Source organism: Aspergillus clavatus, genomic scaffold (genome assembly GCF_000002715.2).
Source record: "Aspergillus clavatus NRRL 1 1099423829805 genomic scaffold, whole genome shotgun sequence".
In the NCBI taxonomy this organism is placed as follows: Eukaryota; Fungi; Ascomycota; class Eurotiomycetes; order Eurotiales; family Aspergillaceae; genus Aspergillus; species Aspergillus clavatus.
The window spans coordinates 818143-841749 of NW_001517094.1; the positions used below are offsets into that span (position 1 = coordinate 818143).

General features: G+C 46.8%; 6 protein-coding genes and 1 non-coding gene across 7 annotated transcripts, besides 12 other annotated features; 3 read left to right on the forward strand and 4 right to left on the reverse strand.

The window, feature by feature from the left end:
* The first annotated feature begins 2675 nt into the window (after positions 1 to 2675).
* Positions 2676 to 2706: a microsatellite.
* Positions 2707 to 3756: 1050 nt separating this feature from the next.
* Positions 3757 to 3799: a microsatellite.
* Positions 3768 to 3954: a microsatellite.
* A 1893-nt stretch (positions 3955 to 5847) lies between these two features.
* Positions 5848 to 5889: a microsatellite.
* Positions 5890 to 6816: 927 nt separating this feature from the next.
* Positions 6817 to 6846: a microsatellite.
* A 1395-nt stretch (positions 6847 to 8241) lies between these two features.
* Positions 8242 to 9258, reverse strand: ACLA_020750 (sterol desaturase family protein; the record flags this gene model as incomplete). Its single annotated transcript, XM_001268793.1, has 3 exons — positions 8242 to 8572; positions 8627 to 8693; positions 8754 to 9258. The coding sequence occupies 3 exons, from the start codon at positions 9256 to 9258 to the stop codon at positions 8242 to 8244; spliced, it is 903 nt and encodes a 300-aa protein (XP_001268794.1).
* Positions 9259 to 12326: 3068 nt separating this feature from the next.
* ACLA_020760 (uncharacterized protein) lies at positions 12327 to 12701 on the forward strand (the record flags this gene model as incomplete). The annotated part of the gene is made up of 2 exons (XM_001268794.1): positions 12327 to 12365; positions 12417 to 12701. 2 exons carry the CDS (start codon positions 12327 to 12329, stop codon positions 12699 to 12701), a joined length of 324 nt encoding a protein of 107 aa, XP_001268795.1.
* Positions 12423 to 12503: a microsatellite.
* Positions 12702 to 14391: 1690 nt separating the features above from the next.
* Positions 14392 to 14437: a microsatellite.
* Positions 14392 to 14438: a microsatellite.
* A 55-nt stretch (positions 14439 to 14493) lies between these two features.
* Positions 14494 to 14517: a microsatellite.
* A 4-nt stretch (positions 14518 to 14521) lies between these two features.
* Positions 14522 to 16050, forward strand: ACLA_020770 (WD repeat protein; the record flags this gene model as incomplete). Its single annotated transcript, XM_001268795.1, has 5 exons — positions 14522 to 14840; positions 14971 to 15070; positions 15159 to 15225; positions 15300 to 15824; positions 15901 to 16050. 5 exons carry the CDS (start codon positions 14522 to 14524, stop codon positions 16048 to 16050), a joined length of 1161 nt encoding a protein of 386 aa, XP_001268796.1.
* Positions 15089 to 15123: a microsatellite.
* A 545-nt stretch (positions 16051 to 16595) lies between the features above and the next one.
* On the reverse strand, positions 16596 to 16683 carry ACLA_020780. The gene has a single exon. It is a non-coding gene; the product is annotated as a tRNA-Val (tRNA).
* A 441-nt stretch (positions 16684 to 17124) lies between these two features.
* On the forward strand, positions 17125 to 17970 carry ACLA_020790 (uncharacterized protein; the record flags this gene model as incomplete). Its single annotated transcript, XM_001268796.1, has 1 exon — positions 17125 to 17970. The coding sequence occupies one exon, from the start codon at positions 17125 to 17127 to the stop codon at positions 17968 to 17970; it is 846 nt and encodes a 281-aa protein (XP_001268797.1).
* A 162-nt stretch (positions 17971 to 18132) lies between these two features.
* Positions 18133 to 19514, reverse strand: ACLA_020800 (tRNA guanylyltransferase; the record flags this gene model as incomplete). Its single annotated transcript, XM_001268797.1, has 8 exons — positions 18133 to 18372; positions 18437 to 18541; positions 18610 to 18698; positions 18778 to 18953; positions 19027 to 19071; positions 19151 to 19282; positions 19343 to 19432; positions 19501 to 19514. 8 exons carry the CDS (start codon positions 19512 to 19514, stop codon positions 18133 to 18135), a joined length of 891 nt encoding a protein of 296 aa, XP_001268798.1.
* A 474-nt stretch (positions 19515 to 19988) lies between these two features.
* On the reverse strand, positions 19989 to 23415 carry ACLA_020810 (Fibronectin type III domain protein; the record flags this gene model as incomplete). Its single annotated transcript, XM_001268798.1, has 3 exons — positions 19989 to 23053; positions 23119 to 23312; positions 23372 to 23415. 3 exons carry the CDS (start codon positions 23413 to 23415, stop codon positions 19989 to 19991), a joined length of 3303 nt encoding a protein of 1100 aa, XP_001268799.1.
* Positions 21017 to 21048: a microsatellite.
* A 132-nt stretch (positions 23416 to 23547) lies between the features above and the next one.
* Positions 23548 to 23581: a microsatellite.
* The last annotated feature ends 26 nt before the right edge of the window (positions 23582 to 23607 follow it).

Below are 23607 nucleotides of genomic sequence, written 5' to 3' on the forward strand. Positions count from 1 at the left end.
TCTATTCTCGACCACTGTATGTACGGAGTAGCTCAAGAAAGATAAGTGACCAAGTTACATGGGACCAGCTCAAGCTTAGGGGTAAAAAAAGATTATACTGATACTGTATGTTGATATCTGCTGATGAGCCCGAAAGATCCACCAAAATTACCAAGCCTGAAAACAAGATAAAACAAAGGCAAGGCAAAAATTTCAATTCTCCAGTAAATATCCACTCCCAGTCCATTTCCCACTTCAGCTTCAAAAGTGACTTCCGGGGCGGGACGCGGACCGTCTCACAGTCTCCCACACTTGAGGAAAGTCAAATTCGCCAATAGCAGGCTAGGACGGAACAGGGAGTTGTGATGGATTCAGATCATGGATGATGGATGACGGACGGTGGTTGACTGAAACCCAGGCTAAGGCAATTAATTCTCCGTGACTAGACGATCTAAAGTAAGATTTTGGACTTCTCCCACGTTTCAAGTCCTTCAATATGGCAAATAGTAACGATTATCATACTCTGTGAGACCGTGACCCATACTATGGTCGGGGCCCTGTTTTTCTGACGCTCAGGTACCAACACTCTGGTTGAAGGATCCGAAGCTTTTTGGATGTCTAGTTGTCTTACGCTCTTTCAGCTCCTTCTTGATTCCTTTGGGCTTTAGCGTCCGTGAGACTCTCCACGGCTGAATCCTGATCTAAATTGTCAATTGCTACCTAAATACAGAGGTGTGGTGCAAAAGTATCCGGCAGACCCACACACCTACAGCCAATTAGCATTCAGGAATTGTATGTGAAGAGTCACGTGACTGTCGTATACTTTTGCGCCACACCTCCATAGTACCTACGGGGTAGATAAACTACCTGTCTACTACGTAGTAGGACCTAGGTACTACTGTACTAGATATTAGATACTAGTTAGTTACTTGGCCTGTTCTGTTAGCCTATCCACGTGCTGTAAGTGTAAGTGTAACTGACTAACTGTAAATTATAATTACTACTAGTTTGGTACTACCTTACTTGCTTCCTTTCGAATAAATAATCCCCGGTCATACATTGGCCCTTCCATTGCCTCCTTTGGTCCTCAGACCCATCAGTCCACGGTATCGCGTGGATCCGTTCCGATAGTGGATCTTTCCATGCTATTCAGTGAATTTGTATAGAGTGTGATACGGCGAGTTGGTATCATATATATACTAGGTTGTATTATTATCATTCAAAATACCAACATAATCACACTTACCTACCGAGGTACCTATGTACCTTAGTCCTTAAATAGGTACATACTCTCAGCCAGAGCAAGACGTACCTTGGCCAGCAAGCAGCTATTTTGAGGTACCGTGGGAGGATACCTAATAATACTTATATGGCTGCAGAACTACTAACCTTCACAGCCAATTACACACTGAATGGCTTGCTTACAACCAGCTGTTTAGGCTGGTCAGGGGTTCTAGCTTCTCTGCAGGATGAACTGCAAGGCGCACTCGAACATGTACTCTGCGAGGTATCTAGACCACATTTCTCCGAGGTAAGGCAACTTGATTAATCTGGGGACTCTGGCGCAGTGGGCTAGATGATAGTAGATACAGAACGAAGAAGTGCCGTGACAATAATCAATCTACGGAGTACTAGGTACCTACCTACCTAGCCTCCGAATTGAGTTTCAACTAGAGTTGAGTTGGACTACACCGTATGTAAGTTGTAACCCGTACAGGCCAGGTACCTGAATGCTAGAACCTTGATTGATAGCGATTCAAGTGAAAAGAAGAACAGACCCCCCGTATCCGTACCTAGTTCGCACGATAAACCTCCCGATCCAAGGACCCCATTCGACGCGTAGTGCCTCCATACTATCCCTGAGTTCTAACTGATCCTAACGACTCAAGGAGAGTTTTGCCTATTCCATAGTCCGTATCTACTAGTCTGTCAGGCGTCACTATTGGTCCATACACCGCTTCCCAGACTGCCGGGTCGGATGTACATCGACGTACTATGCAATGTATTATGTGTATGTCTAGGTATGTCTATGACTCTATGTAGGCTTGTGGAGTTGTGGTACATAGCCTGTGACTTATCTTTTCCTTACCGCTTAATCTGTACTACTACCACTACTCGTAGGGCCGTAAGCAGAGGATTCTACTAGTACCTACTAGATACCTAGCTAAGGTAGGTACCAGAGGCCTAGCAGTAACACCAGCCTTAGCTGCATGAACCGGATGACTTGAGCGCATATATGAGTGGTTGCAGGTCGGATGAGCTCGTAATTTTACTCCGGCGAGCGGTAAATCTGTAAATTACAAGAATAAGTCATGTGATGCTCGCGCGACCTCAGAAAAAATTTCATCTCGCACCACCTCTTTCCGAACCTTACACTGTACCACTATCAACACAACCATGGCTCAAATTGCTGAAAAGGTAATTATTTATCACTTAAAAACTACCTTATTATTACTTAGGATATAGACAGCTGACAGGATAATAATAGCCGAGATACAAGTAGTACTTGGAGATGGTGGTGAAGGGTGCATTATAGTTACTAGAATATAAGATAGTAAGAACTTGTATTATCACTTCTAAGTACTTAGAAACTAATTTTTAACTGCTTACAGAACAATGAGGGAAAGATTATCATCTATTATAAGGAGGTTTTTTACCACGTTCCTGATTACTCCAAGGGATAGGTAAGTAGTTATTAACTACTTAATAACTACTTAATAACTGCTTACGAACTGCTTGACAACTACTTAGCAAAAATATACTTTAATAAACAATCTCCAATCTCACCTGCGTCTACATGAATCAATAAAGGCCCAACTCGAAGAAGGAAATACTGGTGGCCGGGCTAAGCAGGCAGATGTTGATCAGGCAATAAGTATACTATATGACTGAATCAATTTATAAGTACTTACTAACTACTTGTGAACTACTTAGAATAGTATAATGGGTTATTCAGTAGTATAGATGCAACTTCAGCTACCCCTGTCACTATTACTACAGGGCTAAGTACAACTTCATAATAGCCTTTAAAGCCCCCCCTCCCCCGCAAGAAAGACAGCTCTGTAAGTACTTCCTAACTACTTATAAACTACTTTCTAAGTAGTTACTAACTACTTAGGTCCACATCACGCACATAAGACAGCAGGTAGCAGACCTTAGGCAGAAAGTTCCCTGCAGCCCCTGCAAGAAGTATAAGAACTACTGCAAGGACATCAATTAGTGTACTCATTTTCTTCTTTTTAATTATGGAGATCTAATGCCCACTCCTGCCCATTCTACTCCTACGCCTACTCCATCACGAGCTCAGAGACCACGTATTCTATGCAATAATAAAGGTATGGAGGAGACTGAAAAGGAGACAGAGGAGGAATTAGGTGAAGAAAGTAATGAAGATAGTATACTGTCTACTCTTTCTAGTCTTAGTATTAAAGCTGAGGAGGAAGAAGAACATCAGCCAGGATATAGTAAGAGATCTAAAGAGACTAAAGAAGCTAAGAATACTAAGGAGGCGGAGGACACAGTTAAGACTAAGGCTAAGTAGTAATTAGTTTTAAAGCACTTGGCAACTACTTAGCTAGTTCTTATATTAGGATAATGAATAATGATCATGAGGCATGAGAGAGGTGAATTCACTATAAAATATAGCTTTAAAATACCTTATAACTACTTAGAAAGTACTCAGAAAGAATATATTATAAGTTTGATATATCAGTACTGAATTAATGACCAAGATATATAATCTTAATATATCCAAGGTGCACTATAACTTAATATACTTAAGTACTTAATAAGTACTTGATAACTACTTGCTAAGTACTTAACCCAATCACTATATCTAGTGTACTGTAGCTTAATATTCCTAAGTACTTAACAACTACTTGCCAAGTACTTAACCCAATCACTATATCTAGTGTACTGTAGCTTAATATTCCTAAGTACTTAATAACTACTTGCTAAGTACTTAACCCAATCACTAGGAGTGCTAAATTAAATATGATATTATTATTATAGAGGAATATTTAACTCTAATTACTTTTGAACTGCTTTAGAAGTACTTAGAAACTACTTAATCTATATTAAGAAGTCTCTCTAATTCGCATTCGCCACTCCATAAGATCCAGTTCTAATCTTTCATTCTCAAGCTGCTATAAGCAAATTTCTTCCTCCTGTTTCTTTATTTTAATTTCAAGCTTCTTCAATTCAAGCTCCTGTCATCTCTACTCTAGATTTATTATATTCATTGAGGCAACACGGCGAAGGGAATGGCTAGGTCTAAGTACTTAGTAAGTAGCTGGCAGGCACTTCCTAAGTAGTTAGGAAGTACTTACCTTGACCCCCTTATCTGGGATGGAGATTATTAGGAATTAACATGGGTATTACCCCTTCTTGATTCTGATGTACTTCGTGTTTCAGTAATACCTGAGGAGTCTGACCGGCGGTGTTTCTGGCTCCCTAAGAAAGTAGTTAGCAACTACTTTAAAACTACTTAGCAAGTACTTAGCAAATATTAATATACTTTCTTAACTTATATAACAGATGTAATTTGCCTCCATATTTAATGTTTGATATGAGTAGTGAATATTCAACTCAGAAAAGTTCTTATATTGTAAGATATCTTCCTGATCAAGCTTTGCTGAACTAGATTAAAGTTTAGTACTTAATAAGTAGTTCCTAAGTGTTTAGAAAGTACTTACTTCTTGACTGCTTCTACTAATGTAAGGTATTTCCCTAAAGCATATAACTTCTAATGTGATTGCTCAACAGCATTAGTATAATTTTATAATAAATCAAAATAATAAGGCTGAATTTAAGAGCATGCTCTATTTAAGCCTGCTTTAATCACTTAGCTCTTCTTCTGTTGTGCCTAATTTTGAACATTTGGACTTTCATATTCTAAAAGCAGTTAGTAGGTATTTCCCAAGCAGTTGGCAAGTAATTCATAACTGATTAAAAGTTCTAGTAGTTTATCATAGTCCTCTTCAGATGGACAGTCTAGAAGACTTATTATATAGCTCCAAAGAGGGCTCCCCTAGCTTCTTGTACTAATAGCCTTTAGGATTGAACATTGGAAATGGACACAATAGAATAGTAAAATATGCTCTAACTGCCATGTCACATCCTAATATAGAGGATCAACCTTAGAGAGATATTGCCCAAGGCCTAAGTACTTAGTAAGTAGTTTATAAGTAGTATTTAATTACTTACTAGTGTATTGTTTTAAGTCCATATCTATTATAATCCTATATATCCCAGTACTATGGAGATGATCAAAGGATATCAACCGTCCCAGAATACTTTCTACTAAGGAGAAAACCCTTTTGAATAGTAGATAATATCATTTGACAGAATCAAAGCTTGTAAAGACACAAAATAAGGTAATAACTAAGAGGAGTACTTAGCAAGTGCTCTCTAACTACTTAGGAAGTACTTACTTTTTGACTGATCAGGCAGAAATATTGCAAAAAGGACCTCATTTATCTCTTTTAAGTGGATATATTTAAAAGATATATCTACTTTAAAAGAAGATAGTGTCACAAGCAGTTAAATCTGCTCTTTATATGTGCAAAGAACTATAGTTCCTTATAAATCATGGAATGTCCTCTGGATATATGTCTAAGAGCTGTAAGTACTTAGAAATCACTTTAAGGCTACTTGTAAAGTACTTACCTTCATATACAGATCAATCCCTTGGAGAAATATCAGACCATTTATATCCTATCTATTTAGATATGAAAGAAGCCATTGCTTCTGAATAACTGCAGCAATTTGATCTTTGTTACAGAAACTCTTATGAATATCTGCTAATATAGAAGCATTATGCTTCTTACAGAAGGCTTCAAGCTGAGGATTTCGAAGAAATTAAGCTATTAAGTACTTAGTAAGTACTATATAAGTACTTAGGAACTACTTACCAGTTGTTAAGCTGGGGTCCTAGATCTCCTGGATAATCTGCCTTACTGCCTGCAGAATACATTCAGGAGGCTTGGTAGGTGGGGGTAGAGGATGCTGATGAACACCATGTGAGGTAAATAGGATATATGGACATTAGGAAATATCCATAGGGACTAAAGCATTAAAGATAACATTACAAGGAGTATACTTTAGGCATCCAGAGCCCTGTGGATGATCACAATCTAAACTAGTTAGAAAGTACTCCCATAGGAGTTACTAAGTACTTGATAAGTACTTACCACAGAACTTTCACTGGGATGCCAGTGGCTCAAAGACACCACATTCTTCAGACTGAGGTATAATATCCTCATTAAAAAGCTTCTCCAAGAAATCAAAATTAATAGAAGTATGTTCTTAAACTACTCTATAATAATATTTTATTATAGTATTAGCTGTTTCATTTACACACCCAATATAAGGTGTATGATTTCCAAAAATATTCTAAAGTAGTCAGTAAGTACTTAGTAAATACTTAGGAAGTGCTTGAACTATACTAGTTATTAATATCTTTTAAATATTAGCTTGCATAATGGGAGCTATGATATACAACCTAATCCCCTCTTAAATAAGCTAAGTTTGGAGCGATAGTAGCTATTAAGCAGTTAGCAAGTAGTTAAGAAGTACTTATAAACTACTTACCTATAGGCATTCCGCTTCTGAACATTAGACTTAAGAATCTGGATTAATCCCTGAGATTCTTGAATTCTTTTCCAAATACTCTCATTCACTGAGGTATGATGATAAGAAAGAAGAGAGGGACTAAGATATTCACAAGCTAGAATACCTAAGTACTTCCATGTCTATTTTTTTACTAAATATAATAGGAAAGATGAATAGACACTGTGTTTTCTCTGGCTAAAGGTCTGCTTCCAAGCATATTAAATCTAAGCAGTTTATAAGCAGTTTATAAGCAGTTAAAAAGTACTATATAAGTTAGTCTTTTCATACCTCCTGTATCATTTGCTCTGCTTCATTCTGTGTATATTGTGTAACTGGAATGATATATGTATAACTAAGAATATGGCTAGTAGGATACTCAGGGAGATCATTAATATACTTAGTCTTTAATGTTATAAGAGCAGAGGTTTTTGCATTAGTGAGAGGAATTAGTAGATGTTGATCCTAAGTAGTTAGCAATCAGTTAGCAACTGCTTAAAAAGTACTTATATTAACCATACTTCATTACTTTGTGTTGTATCTTCTGGCTAGTTAAATAGACTATCATTTGGTATAGAGCTTGATCAAACTGATGCCATATTTATAGGGTTAAGTCTTAGCTGCCTCTATAATTAATAAATTAATTATGAAGTAGTTACTAAGTACTTAAATAAGTATTTAAAATATTTACTGTACTAGAATTTCAGATAGAATAGTAATTTATTATATAGGTCGCGCGAGCCGTAAATGCTTATTAATGGTCTTGGCGGTCACATGTACGGGGTATGGCTCATATGAGCAGTCCGGACTGCTCATGTGAGCTGTGTACACCATATATGAGTCATGACAATATTCGTCTATCTTAGTAATTGATTATGCGACTCGAACCAAATGGCACCTAGGAGGGCCAAGACTCACTCATCTCACATTTTAGCTGATTAGTGTTTTGTCTATCAGAATGCTAAAAACAATATCCGTCAGGGAAAAAGCGATAAGCTCGGACATTGTTTCCCTGGCCAAGCTCATTTTTACCCACGTTTTCCTTCCTCTGACAGGTCTAGACTAGTTAGCAAATAGTTACATTGTGCAGCAAGCAGCCGAGCACTATGTGGTAGGTACAGTAGCCTTGTCTCGTGTCCCCCATCAATATTGGACAATTATGCCTCGGAATCTCACAGCTAACCTTGTTGTATCCACCATCGGGCCAAGAGAGGTTAGAGTCCCCATCTCCAGGCGCGGTTCTCCCCGTGAACTAACTCCATGCTACGTGTTCTTAGGTGACTTTGGATGCGGCCGATAATGATTACTGACCCCTGTCAAATGTGAGGTATCACCCATGGCTGGCTGGTGGATAATGGATACTGTATGGAGTACCAGGGATCAAAGCAATGGAAGAACGTTCAATAATACATGAAAACGATATATATGTACAAAAGCCGCCAGGACGTCCTGGTTGACTGTAAGACATTCCCAAGAAAACACAATTCTATCTGCGAAAAGAGCACTGAAACCAGAATAACACTTGCGTTGATACATACCTATTAACATTACGTATTGCTGGATATTTTTGTACCGGAGAAAAGACTCGTCGTCCAATCACCATATGCGTATATACCAAAAAGCTCCATCTGCCACCGGGTCATTGAAGGCCCTCTACTCGGCCTTAGGCTTTTGGATGGGGTTACCCTGCTCATCCACAAGCCCCTTCGCGCGCATCACCTTGAGGGCGTCGTGGAGTGGGTCCAGTGCAGGCTCTGGGGCCCGGTGCGAGCCAAAATAGGTATCAGCCCAGGTGAAGTATTGTCCGTAGTTAACGGTGAAGTACATGTGGTGCAGTGTGTGATGCGCGGGGCTGTTGATGAATTTCTCCGTCCAATGGCCAGTAATCATGTCGCCGTCGTGAATGAGAATGGTCCAGATCTGGACCGCGACGAAGAGGACTAGGTATAGGTATCGCTGCATGGGGCAGATGAAGACGAATGCGCTTTGGAGAGGTTAGCCCCGAAGACTCGTCGAGACCGAAGATTGAGGTACTCACTGATACGGTAGAGACTGCACATATCCATCGAGCGGGTGGAAGGCCAGTGCAGCCCAGGGTGTGGGGACTAGAAGACCGTTAGCATTGCCGCCCTGCCGATAAATGGGGGGTTCTGCCACAGACTGACCGATCCATTTGTGATGTGGCTTGTGAATGTACTTGTACACGCTGGGGTGGTGCTCTAGCCGATGAATCCAGTAGATAGCGATGTCGTTGAACGCCATGTACAGCAGCGCCGAAACCACCAGCCATGGCCAGCCATAGTGGCTCACTGAAGCGTACAGCAAGCTTTTGCCACGGACCTCAGCCAGGAACCAGGGCAGTGTCAAAATGTTGATGAAGGGAACGGCGGTAAGCGACGATATGATCTCCTGGCGAATTTGATTCTGTAAGAAGCGCGGATGGTACTCAAGTCGTCTGTCAAAGATGAAGTAATAGGACAGAGCGCTAAAGAAGAGGTAGAGGGAGGTTGCGCCGAGTTGCGTGATAAGGAGAATCGAGATGATCTGGCGATAGATGTTGTCGCGCGGCCATTGCGACGTCGAGTCGGTGAGGAGAGGATTGGAGGGCAGTAGCCAGGCATAGGCCTTATCCAGAACGAGAGGATCGAGAAACTCGAGAGCGACATCCATTTTTTTTAATTTATTTTTTTGGGGGTGGGTTGCTGTTCGAATGCGCGACGATAAACAACGAAGAGAAGAAACGGGGATGTGGCCACGGCGGGTTAGCGGTGACTGGCGGCGTGGGAAAGGCCACGGGTTCGGTGCCAAGGGCCACGCACCACCACCACCACCACCTCGTCCTTTTCCACTGTCGCTCAGAGTTACTCCTATTCCTCCTCTTCCTCCTGGTTGGTATCTACACTATTTGGTACTAAGGGTAACGGACTACGGACTATGGACTGTGTAAATACACTGGCTTCTGCCTTCCAGTCCCGTCGAATCGAGAGTCTGAGTTTTCAGCTGCAGTATCCCGTCGGCCGACTACGCCCGAACCTAGCGCGCCATCAGCATCCATACAGAATCACGATGGGTATATCTCCCATATGTCCCCCAATTCGCCAACTTAACAACACCCATCTTTCTAACTTCATGAAAATCCACAATTTCATCTGTTCCTCGGTCCTTCGGATGCGTTCTGTTTCATATTCCTCATCTAGACTCTCTCTAGCCCACCTGCGAAGTGCAACCATATCAGCCTGGACTGCACGATCTGTCCAGCTAACCTAACCACAAATGGTCCATTGAAATTCGAACTCGTCCTTGGGCATTTGCCCCATCTCTGAAGTTTGGTATCGCATCACGAATCGCGAATAGGCGCCTTCAACATCATCGATGTCTGGTACCGACCGCGAGTCATGGAAAGGCCAATATCTCTAGTGGTCCTAGTCATGAGCCTTGTGGGGTCGCTCCGTTTAGTTGTGTGAATTTTCCTCTTTTAGTTTCCGCCATTCAGCCAGCATACATAGTATGCGAAGTGTGAGCTGAATATCGGACAGTTCGATACCTTGAAGCGCCACCATAGGCCGGAAATTGACAACAAATGCATGGCAAACAAAACTCGTGGTGCCAAACTACTGATTGACCATGATCACCCACTTCCCAGGACACGTAAATGGCGTGTCATTGGGCCGATTTCACATATCACAGACAATTCCTTGCACGATGTCCAGGTGGCTTGGACGCAAGAAACTGCAGGCAGAAACAAGCCCAGGGCAATCTACACCGATGAACACAGCGCGGCCAACATGAGACACATTCTCTTGCAAAGTTTAAATCCTCTGAATATCCACCGGAGCTTGTTGCAATTTGCATACTTGCGGGCTCGCTGTCCTTCCAGCCAGTCGATCTCACAGGAACAGACGCTCTTTCTAGCTATAGGAGCCGTATCCTTCCGGGTTGAACTCAGTATTGGATTGCCTGAGTCCCTCGCGTCCTGCACTGGCAGGGTTACATCCACTAACTGCTCCTAGACATCTCCTCAACAATACTACTAAACATCGATCATGCTGCAGCCTGCAGGTATGAGCCCGCCCTCGGAACTCGCCCTGATGGGCGACTGGGGCACCCTAGCCTAACGTATTGGGCCACTCGCAACATGCAGTTTTTGCGGCTGTGCATATGTAACTAGATGCATTTGGCATTTTCGCCTGGTAAGTCAAGTGATACGACCGTGTCTATTCGCCGTTCTTCCCCTGTGGCTCCACACAGGCTTGACAATCTGATTAAACTCTCCAGGTAATTGACCAATTATACGACCAGGTCATCTATTGACCTGAATTTCTCCAGCCCAGTGGACTAAGAAGCTCCTAATCCCGACTCCCGAGAATTTATCCTCAATTTCTGTTTTTTTTTTCCCTTCTTAACTGTGAGACAGGAATCAGTCCTCAGGCTTCAGCTGATCTTGCTTGTGCTTATGTCAGGCTAGAAAGGACATACCCGCACTCCGCACAGGCCGTGGACCAGACATTTGAGTTCCATGGATGATGTCTCGGAAACTGTTGGATCATACTTCCCTTTACACTCTAGTCGAGGTCAATCATTCCAGACCCTATCCGCCTAAGAGATACACAATTGTCCTGTCTTTCATCAAGCCATCGACAGGTTGGGAGGCCATACAAAGTACCACGTCATTGCTCCTAGCCTCTTAGCTGCTTCATGGCATGCAGAAACAGGATCAGCCTGTTGGCAGGATACTGGTCATTCCTCCGTGAAGAGACCGACAGATATGAACTATCAAAGCGCCTGTTTGGGCTAGCAAAATTACATATAGAATGTGAGGACCTGGGAAATCGATGCTGAAAATGACCGCTGCTGAGGCCATAAACGGCCGCATTTCCACCTGTAATTCCCAGCGGTAAGCCACTGCTTCAACGTCCCACCACATATTTTGCACCACTATTCTGCACCCGCTAAGCATTGTTTAGTCATCATCCTGATGTGATGTTGGCACTCAACATCAGTAAGTATTGTCTTCATTTCAACTCACAACCAAGGCGACGCCAAAAATGGCCTCCTCTGCCGCCGAATTTAGCTCCTCTCAAATTTCAAACGGCCTGGTTGGGCACTGCACAACTCTCACTCCATCCTTTCCCCCCTCCCACCCTCCGATCCTCCTCGTCTCAACACCTCTCTCTCCAATCCCCAAGTCGATCACTTCCAGGACACAGTCCCCTCTCCTTAATATTTGGATCTTGTCGTCTCAAGATTTGAAAGCTGCAAGATTGGCTGTCAGTTACTGAATGAGTCTAATATACACTTGCCTTTAGCCCCTAAGGGCTGTCCACAGTTCCTTATTCGCAGTGGGTGCACCTGTAAAAACCCTTGTTCAGTAAAAACCCCTTTCGCGGAGGGAAAACCAAGAACAAGGGAAAAGGTCTGCTACCCCCTTCCTTCAGGAACCTGTGTTCCTTTGTCTTCTCATGAGGGCTTGGTCATGGGTGCATCCCCTTAAATGTGATGCCTTCATCACTATTTAAATCTTCTCATGATGGTCCTAATAATCCCTTAATAGCCTCATCACATTAAGTCTATAGAGAGTAGGGTTTAGGGCATTAGTAATTTCTGGAGAGTATATAAACCCTTCTTCTCTCTATCTTCTGTATTCTCCCCATCCTCCACGACTTTGTGATGTTTGGGTGAGAAGTTGTTATAATGTCATGAGTAATTACTGAAAGATGTCTTTGCATGCATTTACTCCAATGTCCCCTTTGATGCTGGTCCCCTCAGACCTATCCAAGGTAAGCATAGGCTTGCGAGCTTGGGTGTTATTGCTAATGGTCTTTGCGAAGGAGGAGGCTGCTGCCGCTGCCGCCCCTGTTACTGTGCCTGCCCCTGCCCCTGCCGCGCCCGCTACTGCTACTGCCGCGGCTCCTTCTCCCTCTCTCCCCCTTTGTGTCTGTGGGGGCCGCCCTCAGGCTGTTTTTCGTCGTGTTGACGAATGTGTGGCCGGCCCCCATCGCAAGGGGAGCCTTTGTCTTTGGGCCGCCGCCGCCCCCAGCGGGCACTCTCAGGGTCACTGTCGGATGATGGGCGAAATGTCCATTTTTTCGACAGTTCGACGGGTGACATGCTAGGTGGGCTATTCCAAAATGGCTCAATGACTCAAGCCAACTTGATCAACATGCTCAATATTGTGTTGGTCATTGTACCGCGCCCACTTACTGCACCGCGCCTGTGCTTTCTCTGGGGTTAATAACCGTCGCGCTCATCTAGATAAATGGAAAGGCTGGGAAGCAGCCCATATATCCCTGCTTGAGAAGGAAAGATATTGGATTGCAAACAATTTCAGCCAATGGATCACTAATGCGCACTTGGGAAACCATTCTGCACCCATCAACTCTATTCAAAATGGGTTTCTAGCAAGCCTACATCAACTATTTAATGACTACTCAGTTTTGATGAACCCAGATGTAAGTGATTTTACCTACTCTATAAGGATATAACAGATGCTGTGCTAATTTATCTAAAGGACAATTATAAGATCACTTCTTTTATTCCTAATGATATGGGAGTGGATGGAAGAACCCTTGACCCTGTGTGTTGAAATCCTGCCGACCCAAATCGCGTCTCAGATAACCTCTTGCGCTGGCACTTTAGACAGAGCGTTCTTGCAAACATGAGGGGGGCCGGGGAGCCTTCGGTTGAACACGACTTCCCACCGGGATCTGATATGTTAAAAGAGATCCTGGAGGGACCTTTTCCGGTTGAACGGTTCGAAATGGAACTTTCGTCTAGACTGCGGGGGTGGGAATAACGTGACTGACGACCAAGAGAAGGGATGTGGATAACGCAGGCAATGAGAGATGAAGGATGGGTTTTCTATTCTGATTCTTTTATTTTTTTTTCTTTCGATTGATTGCTTGTTAGAATAGTGAGAGGATGGTTCTGGTGTGATTATAAGATGGTGTATTGGGAGGCCATACTAAAGACAGTAAGTAAAACTAACCATACGGGGGAATTCACAGGTCCTCCGTCCTCACTTTACAACTGCGCCGAGGAAGCAGGAGGCCAGTCCAAAAGTCAAAGATTCCTCTTGAGTTCTTGCAGGGCAGACTCGGCATAGCCTTGGAAGTTGCTCGATCAAGTGATCAAGTGACAGATGAGGTGGCTACTGGTGATGGAACTGGGAGATCAGCAAAGGTACCGACATGGATGCTCGGTATCTGATTAGAATACATGATAGCATGGATCTGACGGGATACCGACTACCTACATGACCTGGGATAATAATAAAGACAGGGATTGAAGTGATATGGTCATTCGAGTGTGTGTGCAGATTGTATCCGTACAAGGGTCCGGTGGTAAGAACCATTGGAGAGACCAGGGCAGGCAGGCGATGAAAAGGTATTGCTGTCTCTATAGGTATTTATCAAATTGTGTGTGTGTTTTTTTTTTTCTTCATCTACTCCAGTTCATCATTCTAAATTACTTGGTCCTCGAATTATCTGTATTGCATCAATTACGGCTTTGGTGATGGTGGAGGGGAGGAAAACCCAAAGAAAATAAAAAAGAAGAGAAAATCAAATTTTCCGCCCACTTCATCACTATCACCATCACCAACTGGAGTTTGAAGAACCACCAATAAAGGCCATCATAGATCCACTCTAGTCTGATCAGCAAGATTCCCTTATTCTCGAGAGTCGAGTCAGATTCCTGACTATCAGCCGCCAACAAACCAACCAACACAGTAGCGGCTCGAAGAAATCCCAACCAACATCATCATACATACAATAGCGTCTAATAGCCCAGGCGCGCGCGTCTGTCCATCATCATCATCATCATCATCATCATCATCATCATCATCATCATCACTAAGAAAGGGAATTAGGTAGCCACATTACATCAACAGTTCAACTACCGAATAACAAAAAAAAAAAAAAAAAAAAGAAAGACCATGCACCCGCTCACAGCCACGGCATCATCATCGCTATCCCTGAGCCCCGGGAACTACATCTACGCCATCACGTCCACGTCCTCGGGGTCGCTGGCGGCTATCTCATCGGATGACTCGCTGCGAGTCTTTGACGCCGCGAGTCTTGACCGCGTCACGGTTCTTGCAGCCCAGACGCATGGGGCGGGGGGTGTGACGGCGCTGCGGACGTATGGCGCTGGGAAGGATCAGCAGCTGCTGGTGACTGGGGGGCGGGATGGGAAGGTTAAGGTGTGGGATGCGAGAAAAGGGAGGGGTGCAGCTGTTGTGGAGATGGAGACGGGTGAGTTGGTTGCTGTGTTGGCTTTGGAGTTTGTGTTTCTTGCTTTGCTTTTTTTTTTTTTTTTTTCGTCTCAATGTTGGATGTTGGAAGGCAGTTTGCTAAGGACAATTGCTTTTTGGGTGGTGAATAGTTAGGAACGCCCCCGTGCTGTCAGTGGCTTGCTGTTCCGGGACAAACACCGTTGTTGCGGGCACGGAGCTTGTTTCTTCGCAGGCTGTGGTTGCGTTCTGGTGAGTTAGTGACCATGGTGTTGCTGCGGTTGCTGCTGCTGCTGCTGCTGCTGGTACATCTACGTTGGGCTGCTAACTGACGGTATAGGGATATCAGATCGCCGGGCACCCATCGGCTCCAGTACATCGAGAGCCACAATGATGACGTGACCGATGTGCGTATTTCTGTGCTCTGACCCTGCCTTCAGGCAGCGGGAATATGTGCAGCGGCATTGTTAACAACCCCCAGCTCCAATACCATCCCACCCGGGACAATATCCTGCTCTCCGGAAGCACGGACGGTCTCGTCAATATCTACGACACCACCATCACGGACGAGGACGATGCGCTGGTGCAGGTCATCAACCACGGGTCCGTCCACCACGCGGGATTCTTGAGCGAGCGCACCATTTTCGCCCTCAGCCATGACGAGGACTTCTCCGTCCACCCGGCCACGGATCCCGACCAGCAGACGGCGGAGCCCAAGCCGATCCATTTTGGGGACCTCAGAGAACCCCTCGGCTGCGAGTACATCGCCCAGGTGTGCGTCAGCAGCCAGGGGGCGTACATTGCCGCCGGCAATAAACTGTATATCTCCACCCCTCCCCGGCAACCCATCGCATTGGCGGCTAACCCTTCTTCTATTTCCAGTGGAAACCGACTCGATCTTGTTCCCCTTATCCCCGACCCGTGGAGACTCGACCAGGCCAATCTCTGGCGCCTCCCGGGTGCCCACGGTGAGGAGGTTGTTCGCTCTATCTACCTCGATGAGCAGGTGTGTCCTTCATCTCTTTTCTGCTTTGTTTCCTTTCTTCTTGGTTGTTCGGGCTGACTGACCCCGTCTGTTGTAGGGCCGGACAGTATTCACTGGCGGCGAGGATGGATTCGTGCGTGCGTGGAAACCAGAGGATGGTGGAGACGGCCTGTCAGACTCGACTTCGGTCAAGGCGTCGCGGCCGAAGGAGAAGAAGCGGGAGAAGGAGCGGTTCAAGCCTTACTAGCCTGGTAGATTAGATTTACAGATATATATACTACCTCTGGATGCACTCAACATGTCTGCATCAAGTCCTAGGCCAGATCATTTACTATCTATGTGCATACAGGGCGCCCACTGAGTGGTGTGTATACTATCCCCAGCTTTAATCCATGTATGTAGCTGTGAGTATGCGAAATTAGTAATTCCCATCCTATCATATGTTGAGATAGAGCATGCCTGTGGGACTACAGGAGTATGTATGTATGCATTTGCTAGATGAGGTGTTCCAATTTCCAGGCCATGCATTTCTCGCACATATAACCCCCTAAATATATATCCACCCAGCACAAATCCACTCCATGGTTTCAGACAGGGCAAATAATTAATCCACTGGAGCAATTTCAGGTTAAGTAAGATATGGTCTGTGATTGTGCAAACCAACTTGCTTCCAGCAATGACGAATGGAAAAATAGAAAAACAAAAAAAAAATCCAAAAATAAAAGAATATATTGCCCTATTACTTCTAGACGTAGGGGCAACAAATGACTCCCCAAAAAAAAAACAAAAAAGTAGTCGCGCCCGGGATCGAACCGGGAACCTTCTCGGAACTAGTTCAACTGATGTGAACGAGAAATCATAACCATTAGACCACGCGACTGCTTGTTGAAGAAAGCAGGAAAGTAACTACCTAAGTACTACGTATTCCAAGTGTAGAATGGATGGAGATTCATTCCAATCCGCAATTTCATCCAAACTTTTTCCTTCCTTTCGTTCCCCGACAGGCGACTTGTTCTCGATGGTCTCGCCATACTTCCATATCCTTTTGTTTTTTTTTTTTTTTTTTAATTCTACATATCTCTATTACACGAGCACAGCTCTTCAATACCCCTGATTTACTCTCCTCTTTCCTCTCCAACCACCAACACATATTAGCGCCCTCGAAACCCAACAACCCTGACGAACCGCCGGCCCCCTCCCAAAAAAATAAAAATCTACATGCCGCTCTAATACCGGATAAAACCCAACCAAGCGCCCACCCAAGCGCTTCAGCAACCCCATCACATCTACCAACATCGCATCACCTTATCTCCATATTCAAATGGACGCACACGCCTACCTCATCCGTCACGGCTGGTCCGGACCAGGCAACCCGCTGAACCCGGACCGCCCGCAAGGCGGCGGCCTGGGTCTCACACGCCCGATCCTCGTGGCGCGGCGCTCCGGCAACCAAGGCGTGGGCAAGAAGACGACCAAGGACCCGACGAATCAGTGGTGGCTGCGCGGGTTTGAGGATGCGCTGAAGGGCGTGGGGCAGGGGGATGCGGGTGCGGGCGCGGGGGCTGTCTCTGCGCCGAATGCGTTGACGAGTGAGCTGTATCGGTTCTTCGTGCGGGGGGAAGTGATTGCGGGGACGATCGGGGAGAAGGCGAAGATTGTGGTGAAGGAGGAGGGTACGAAGAAATCCAAGTCGAAGAGGAAGAGGGGGGAGGAGAGCGAGGAGGAGGCGGATGATGACGAGGCGAAGGCGCGCCGGAAGGAGGAGAAGAGGAAGAAGCGCAAGATGAAGGAGGGCTCTGGTGAGACCAAGGCCGAGAGCAAGGAGGAGCGGCGGCAGAGGAAGGAGGAGAAGAGGAGACGGAAGAAGGAGAAGGAGATGAGGAAGATGGAGGATAGCAGTGCCAGTGAGGACAGGAGCGTGTCTCGCAAGGACAAGAAGAAGCAGAAGAAGGAAGAGAAGGCGAAGAAGCCGGAAGATGAATATCCCACCCCCTCGTCGACGGAACAGGAGCAGACCGATTCGACAGATATCCCCAAGAAGAAGCGGAAGGAGTCGAAGGAGTCGAAAGAGGAGAAGAAGGCAAGGAAGAGAGAGGCCTCCTCATCCGACGACGGCGTAAAGGCGAAATCGAAAAAATCCAAAGAGAGCAGAAAGTCAACCCCGTGATTGAACCCGTCTATCGACAACGACATACTTCCTTACATATAGATTTTGGTTTCCATCAGATTAGATACCCATTTGGCACTGCTACGGCGGTTTGATAAAAGTTCTTGTCAATCATTTCATATCGATTTTTTTTTCTCATGGTCCATATATCGTTATTTTAGATCAAACCTCTGTCGGCAGCTTGCCGGGCTTCCCAGAGAGTATCCACGGCCGTCTCTCCCAGAACTCATCCTTGATGATATCCACATGGTCGACTACCACCTGTGCCTTCCGTCGGAGTTTACGCACTTTGTCCTGCTGTGACCTAGACATGCTTGCCTCTTGCACGAGCGCAGGCTCACCGTCATCCCCCAGAGTGCCCGACTTCGAGTCGGATGTCGGCTTGGGGTCTTCGAGTTGGTACTGCATGGCGGTAGGTTAGCAGCCACATTCTCAAGCCGGAAAATGAACAGCTCTGACTCCTTACCTGACGATAGAGCACGCTTCCTTTCTTGTACATCTCATCCTCATTATTGTAGTTGATGCCGAACCTCTTGAAGAGGATCTCATTCTTATCAGACGAGACCGTGCCCTGTATCAAAAACCCCATCAGTCAGCACAGCAAGACACGTACGAGGGACTCCAGTAGAGCAGAAATACCTGCAACTCCTTCTCAGCATCCGTATTACTCATCCCTCCCTTCTGAACCATTGTCCAAAACGTCGTATTGTAGAGGTTGTTGATATGACCTGAGGACACACCATCAGCATAACGCCCCCCCAAACATACAACAAGCAAGCGTTATCATAGTCAGCGCCCGGAACTCACAGTCCACCTGCCTCCAGCTCATATAATCGCGCAAGATCCTGGTCGTCGGGTACAGGACCGCCCTGCCATCGAACGAGGGCAGATGCGGCGCCTGCAGCGGCATCGAGGGAAAATACGACCCCCACTGATAGATATAATGTGCCGTGAACGTAGACACAATCGTTGTGACGAGTTTCCTGCTCGCACGAGTCAGCTTCAGCTCGAAGGGTCGGATACGCTCTCGATATGCGATGGCGGAGTAACACTCACGCGCTGCGGCGCTCAAAGAGCTGGCAGCTGGGATGGAAGACGAAGCTGGCGGGGGGGAGGGGGCTGTGTTAGCACGAGGGCCTCTTCGAGACAGAATGGCGGGGAAGCGAGATGGAAAGCGCACCTGTACTCATCGCTGACGCCGTATGCGATGCACAGGTCCGGCAGTTCCTTCATGACTTCCACGGCGGCGGCGTTCATCAGGTCCAGCGCGCGGCGGTCGTTGGGTTTGATGAACTCATAGCGATCGGAGAGTCTGGATACATTCTCAGTGGGATGATTCAAGAAGAAGAGCTGGGTTTGGGAGTATACTGACTTGTGGAATCCGCGGCCATCGATGCGGACCACGATCCAGGTATTTGGGAGCAGGACGTCGGGCTGCTCGAATGCTTTGACGTATTCGTATCTTGCATTTGATTAGCGATTTTCATCCTATGTATACGATGCTAGTAGCTAGGAGAAGAATATAGATACTTTGAATTTGCCATCCTGATGGTATCGCTCACGTAGTAGTCTACACGCTGTGTGGAGGGGGGCAGTACAGGTGGGAATAAAATCTTCATCAGTTGTGCCCCCCGCCGAGCGGACCGCTATATTTCTGAGATGGGCCATGATTCACCTTCGCGACCCAGGATGAATGCAATCGATCAGTTTACCTGGACATGATGTGGGAATAGTTGAATGAATTATTTATTCAATCTGGTACTATACTAGTGAAAGGGGGACCTTTCACTTGTCACCTATACGATTTCTCATATACGAAATGGCTATATACCAGGTGAATGGCTTTGAACATAAGTAATGGAAAAGGAAAACCTTCAGAAGGACAGGCGCTGGTTCTCATCATGGATATGCAAGGAAAACAAGATAGAAAGGAATGCATACGGCCTGCAGTGCCAACAAGGGATTCATGCAAGTCTGTATGAGGTAAAAATAGGATGGGAAAGAGGAAGTAATCCAGATCAAGATTCATGGGTATCCTCAGGGAGCTCCTCGTCGCCCATTTCGCTGGCTAGTTCGCTAGGTCTTTCACTCGTCTCACTAGCCGCTTTATCGGATTTCTTAGACTTCCGACTGAAAAACCCGAGACTGCTCCTAGTCGATCGGTCCACGGAGGGAACACTGGAGATGGTGCTGTCAATACTCTTGGCAAGTTGTGCCTCGCTGTTCGCGTCCTCGTCGATGTCACCCTGGGACGAATCGCCCTTCTTCGAGAAGAAGCCTGAACGATCCTTCCACGAACTAAACTTGCTCGAGCTGCCCTTTCGGGTAATCTTCCGAATGAAGGATTCTTTCGAAGTACTGTTATCTGCAGAAGCGGCCGAGGGCATCCGCTCCAACGATTCGTACGAGTCACCAGTAAAGACAGACAAAGATCGAGGGCGAGAGTCTCTTGAGATACGCGACTCCGACGGAGATCCTTCCTCCATATGGAAGTCAAAAGGAACGTCAGCGTCTCGGTCCCTGCCTCTCTCTTTGTCCTTATCCTTGTCGGACTTCCGGATAAAGATGGTCTTGAAAGACGGCGCTGCGGGGTTTAACTTGGGCGTAACCGGGCGGTGGGAGGAAGAAGGCCGTGTGCCGATGGGCGCTTGCAATGGGCGGCCTTGTCTTTCAAAGGACTCCTGAGGAAAATCAGGTTCACCCGTGAGCCCCAAAGGCAAGTGCCCCGAGGATCCATACTGGATCGATGGGCGACGCGAATGAGCCCTGGACCAGGTGGATGGAGAAGCCCAATCGAAGCCTAGAGGACTGCGGTGACCCTTTTCGGCCGAGCCCCAGCCAAAGAGACGATGATCTGTGGAAGGATGAGGAAGCTGATTCTCAAAGGAGAAAGTCGACGAGGGTCTAGGGGAGAGCGAACCTCGTCGGACAGTACCGAGGATCGATGCTGGATCGATAGGGTCGTGTCGCGGACTAAACTGGTTATACCCACTGCTGAGGTCAGAGGGCTCGCTCGACTTAAGGAGGCTACTCCCGCCGCCACTGGCACCACCATTGGCACCACCACCACCACCACCAAACCCAAATCGACTGGGACTGAAAATACTCGAGATGGCTGTCCGCCGAGACGGCAAATGGTCCGAAGAGCTGTCTGCGGTGACGCCGGCGGTGTTGCTTCTAGGAAGCAACGAGATGGGGTTGGCCCAGTTGCCTGTGTGGCTTAATCGACGGCGCCTAGCGCCAATCGGATCCATCTCGTCTAGATTACGCGGGAAAGATTGGCTCTGCCCTGCTTTCAGAGTGCCCAGCAAAGGTGGTTCATCGGCCAATGTCTTACCACGAGGGCGATGGAAGCCAAACAGACCAGAGAGTCTCCTGGAAGCACTCTTGGGCGCGTCATCAACCTCCACCACATGTACCGATTGCGGTCGGGGCTCGTTCAGATCCTCATGGGGGCTGGCGAAGATACTTGCTGGCTTGCTCGCTGCAGACTCTGGGGATGATGGGCCCCGCGAGAAGCTTTCGAGAGGCGGATCGGACATGTCGAGATTCGAGAACCGGGGACGAATAATGGGACGAGGGGGTTCAGGAGACTCTTCGTCTCCGAGCAGATCGGAGGGGAGTAGAGCATCGGCGCGAGGACTCATTTGCGGATTACCGAAGGAGAGATCTAGTTCACCGCGCATGGCATCAAAAGAATCTGACAAGCCCGGTAATGTCATTCCATTATTGATGTTGAAGAATGCGGGGATGGGGGCGAATGTGGGCGAGTTGGTAGACGGTGGGTTGAAGTTGACACCACCGGGGAACGATGGCTCGAGACTGGGGAAATTCATAGGAGACGAGACATTGCTGTTGAGCGAACTGCGATGGCGGCGCGGGCGGATAGTTGCTGTGTTCGACAGATCCATATCCAGGGTGGGCAGGGCAAACGGCCCGCTGCTGCCAGGACGCTGGGTTGTCAACCATTTGAGACGCTCCTGTGCGTCTTGGTATTGCTGTTGAGCCTTGGACAAGTCAGTGTTTTCCCGGTTGAATATGGACGACGTAATCAAAGCACTAACCTGTGCATGCAGATTCACCATCGAGGCATATCGTGCATTCAGATTGTTCAACTTGATCTCCCACTGTCTGGCTCGCTCGTTGTCGATGCGGTCCAACTCCCTTCCATCCTCACTGTCTCCTCCCTGCTGACGCTTGCGCTCCTCCTCCAGCTTCTTGACTCGCCCCCCTTTGTCCTGGATCTCATCGTCGAGCACCTTCATCTCCGCCTGCTCCTTGGCAATCTTCTCGCGAATTTCGTCCGCGCTCCTCTTCCCTTCGTCTTCCACCTGTGCCTTTTCCTCGTTGATCTGGGTGACTTCGGCAGTCATCCGCACCATCTCTTCTCGCCACCGGATGATGTCCTCCCTGCGCTTGTTCCGCTCGGTTTCTTTCTGCTGCAGGAGTCTTTCACGCTTCGCCTTTTCGTTTTGTACCGTGCGATTGACGCTTTCCAGCTTGTTGACATGCTTTTTCAGGTCGCCACTGGCCTCATCCTTCTCCTTGACCCGCTTCCTCAACTCGTCACGTTGTTTCTCAAGTTCTTTCAGAAGCGCGACGTGTTCCTCTTCTTCCTCCGCAGCCTGCTTCTCCACATTCTCGTTCTCCTGCTGCAGCGTCTTCAACCTCTCAGCCAGTCGCTCCACGCTTTGATTGATATCACTGGTCGTCGTGTTTCTCTGAGTTTCTTCGGATTGGCCGTGAGAGAGGTCCACTCCGCTCGCGGCAGGAGACTGCCTACGTCCGGCCGAGGAGCGCTTTACTTGCAACTGCCCGCCACTGAGCTCACGAGCCATCATGGGGGCTGAAGGAGCCACCAACCCGGCGGCGGGTCGCGGAATCGAAGCCCGGATTGTGGGGGGACCGACCGGAGCATTTTGCTGAGACGGAGACAAGGGAAGAGGTTTCGTTCGCACGTGGATGATTGCGCTAGGAGTTTGGAAATTGGCTGCGCTGACGGAAAAGACGCACACGTGATAGATGCTGCCCGGGACTAGATTCGAGATTTCCACCACGGTTTCTGCTCGTTTTGATTCCCCCACTATCACCAATTAGTCTTCATCATGACGATTTTAAGCGGTAAAGACTATGCGCAGCACAAGGTACCTTTGGAGCCGTTGACTTGGATGATGTGCCTGTGTATGGAGTTGTGAAAGTCCGGCTGTTTCCAAGCGATTCGAATCTCACGGGCGGTGATCTCCTCCAGCGTCACCTCCGGCGGCGGAGGGATGTCCAGGCCGAGTTTTTCAACCAACACATCATTGGGGGTCTGACAGACTTGCCATGCACGATAGAGTAACCTTGTGTGAAATAGATATGTCAGATTCAAGGACGGGGGAAGAGAACGAATCCGACTCACCATATCAGCGCCCATAGAATCGTAACAGCCAGGAAGAGAGCCATGACGCCTCGTACCCTCACAGGAGGAACCACGCTAGGGTAGGCGTCAAAGGAAAGATACAACGGCTCATACATCCCAGCATTGGATACTACCCATGGAGACTGGGGTTTCGCTGATGGATTTTCAAAAAAAAAAGAGAGAGAGAGAGCGAGAAAGAGGAAGAGAGAGGGGCAGAAGGAGATCGTCCGATGGAG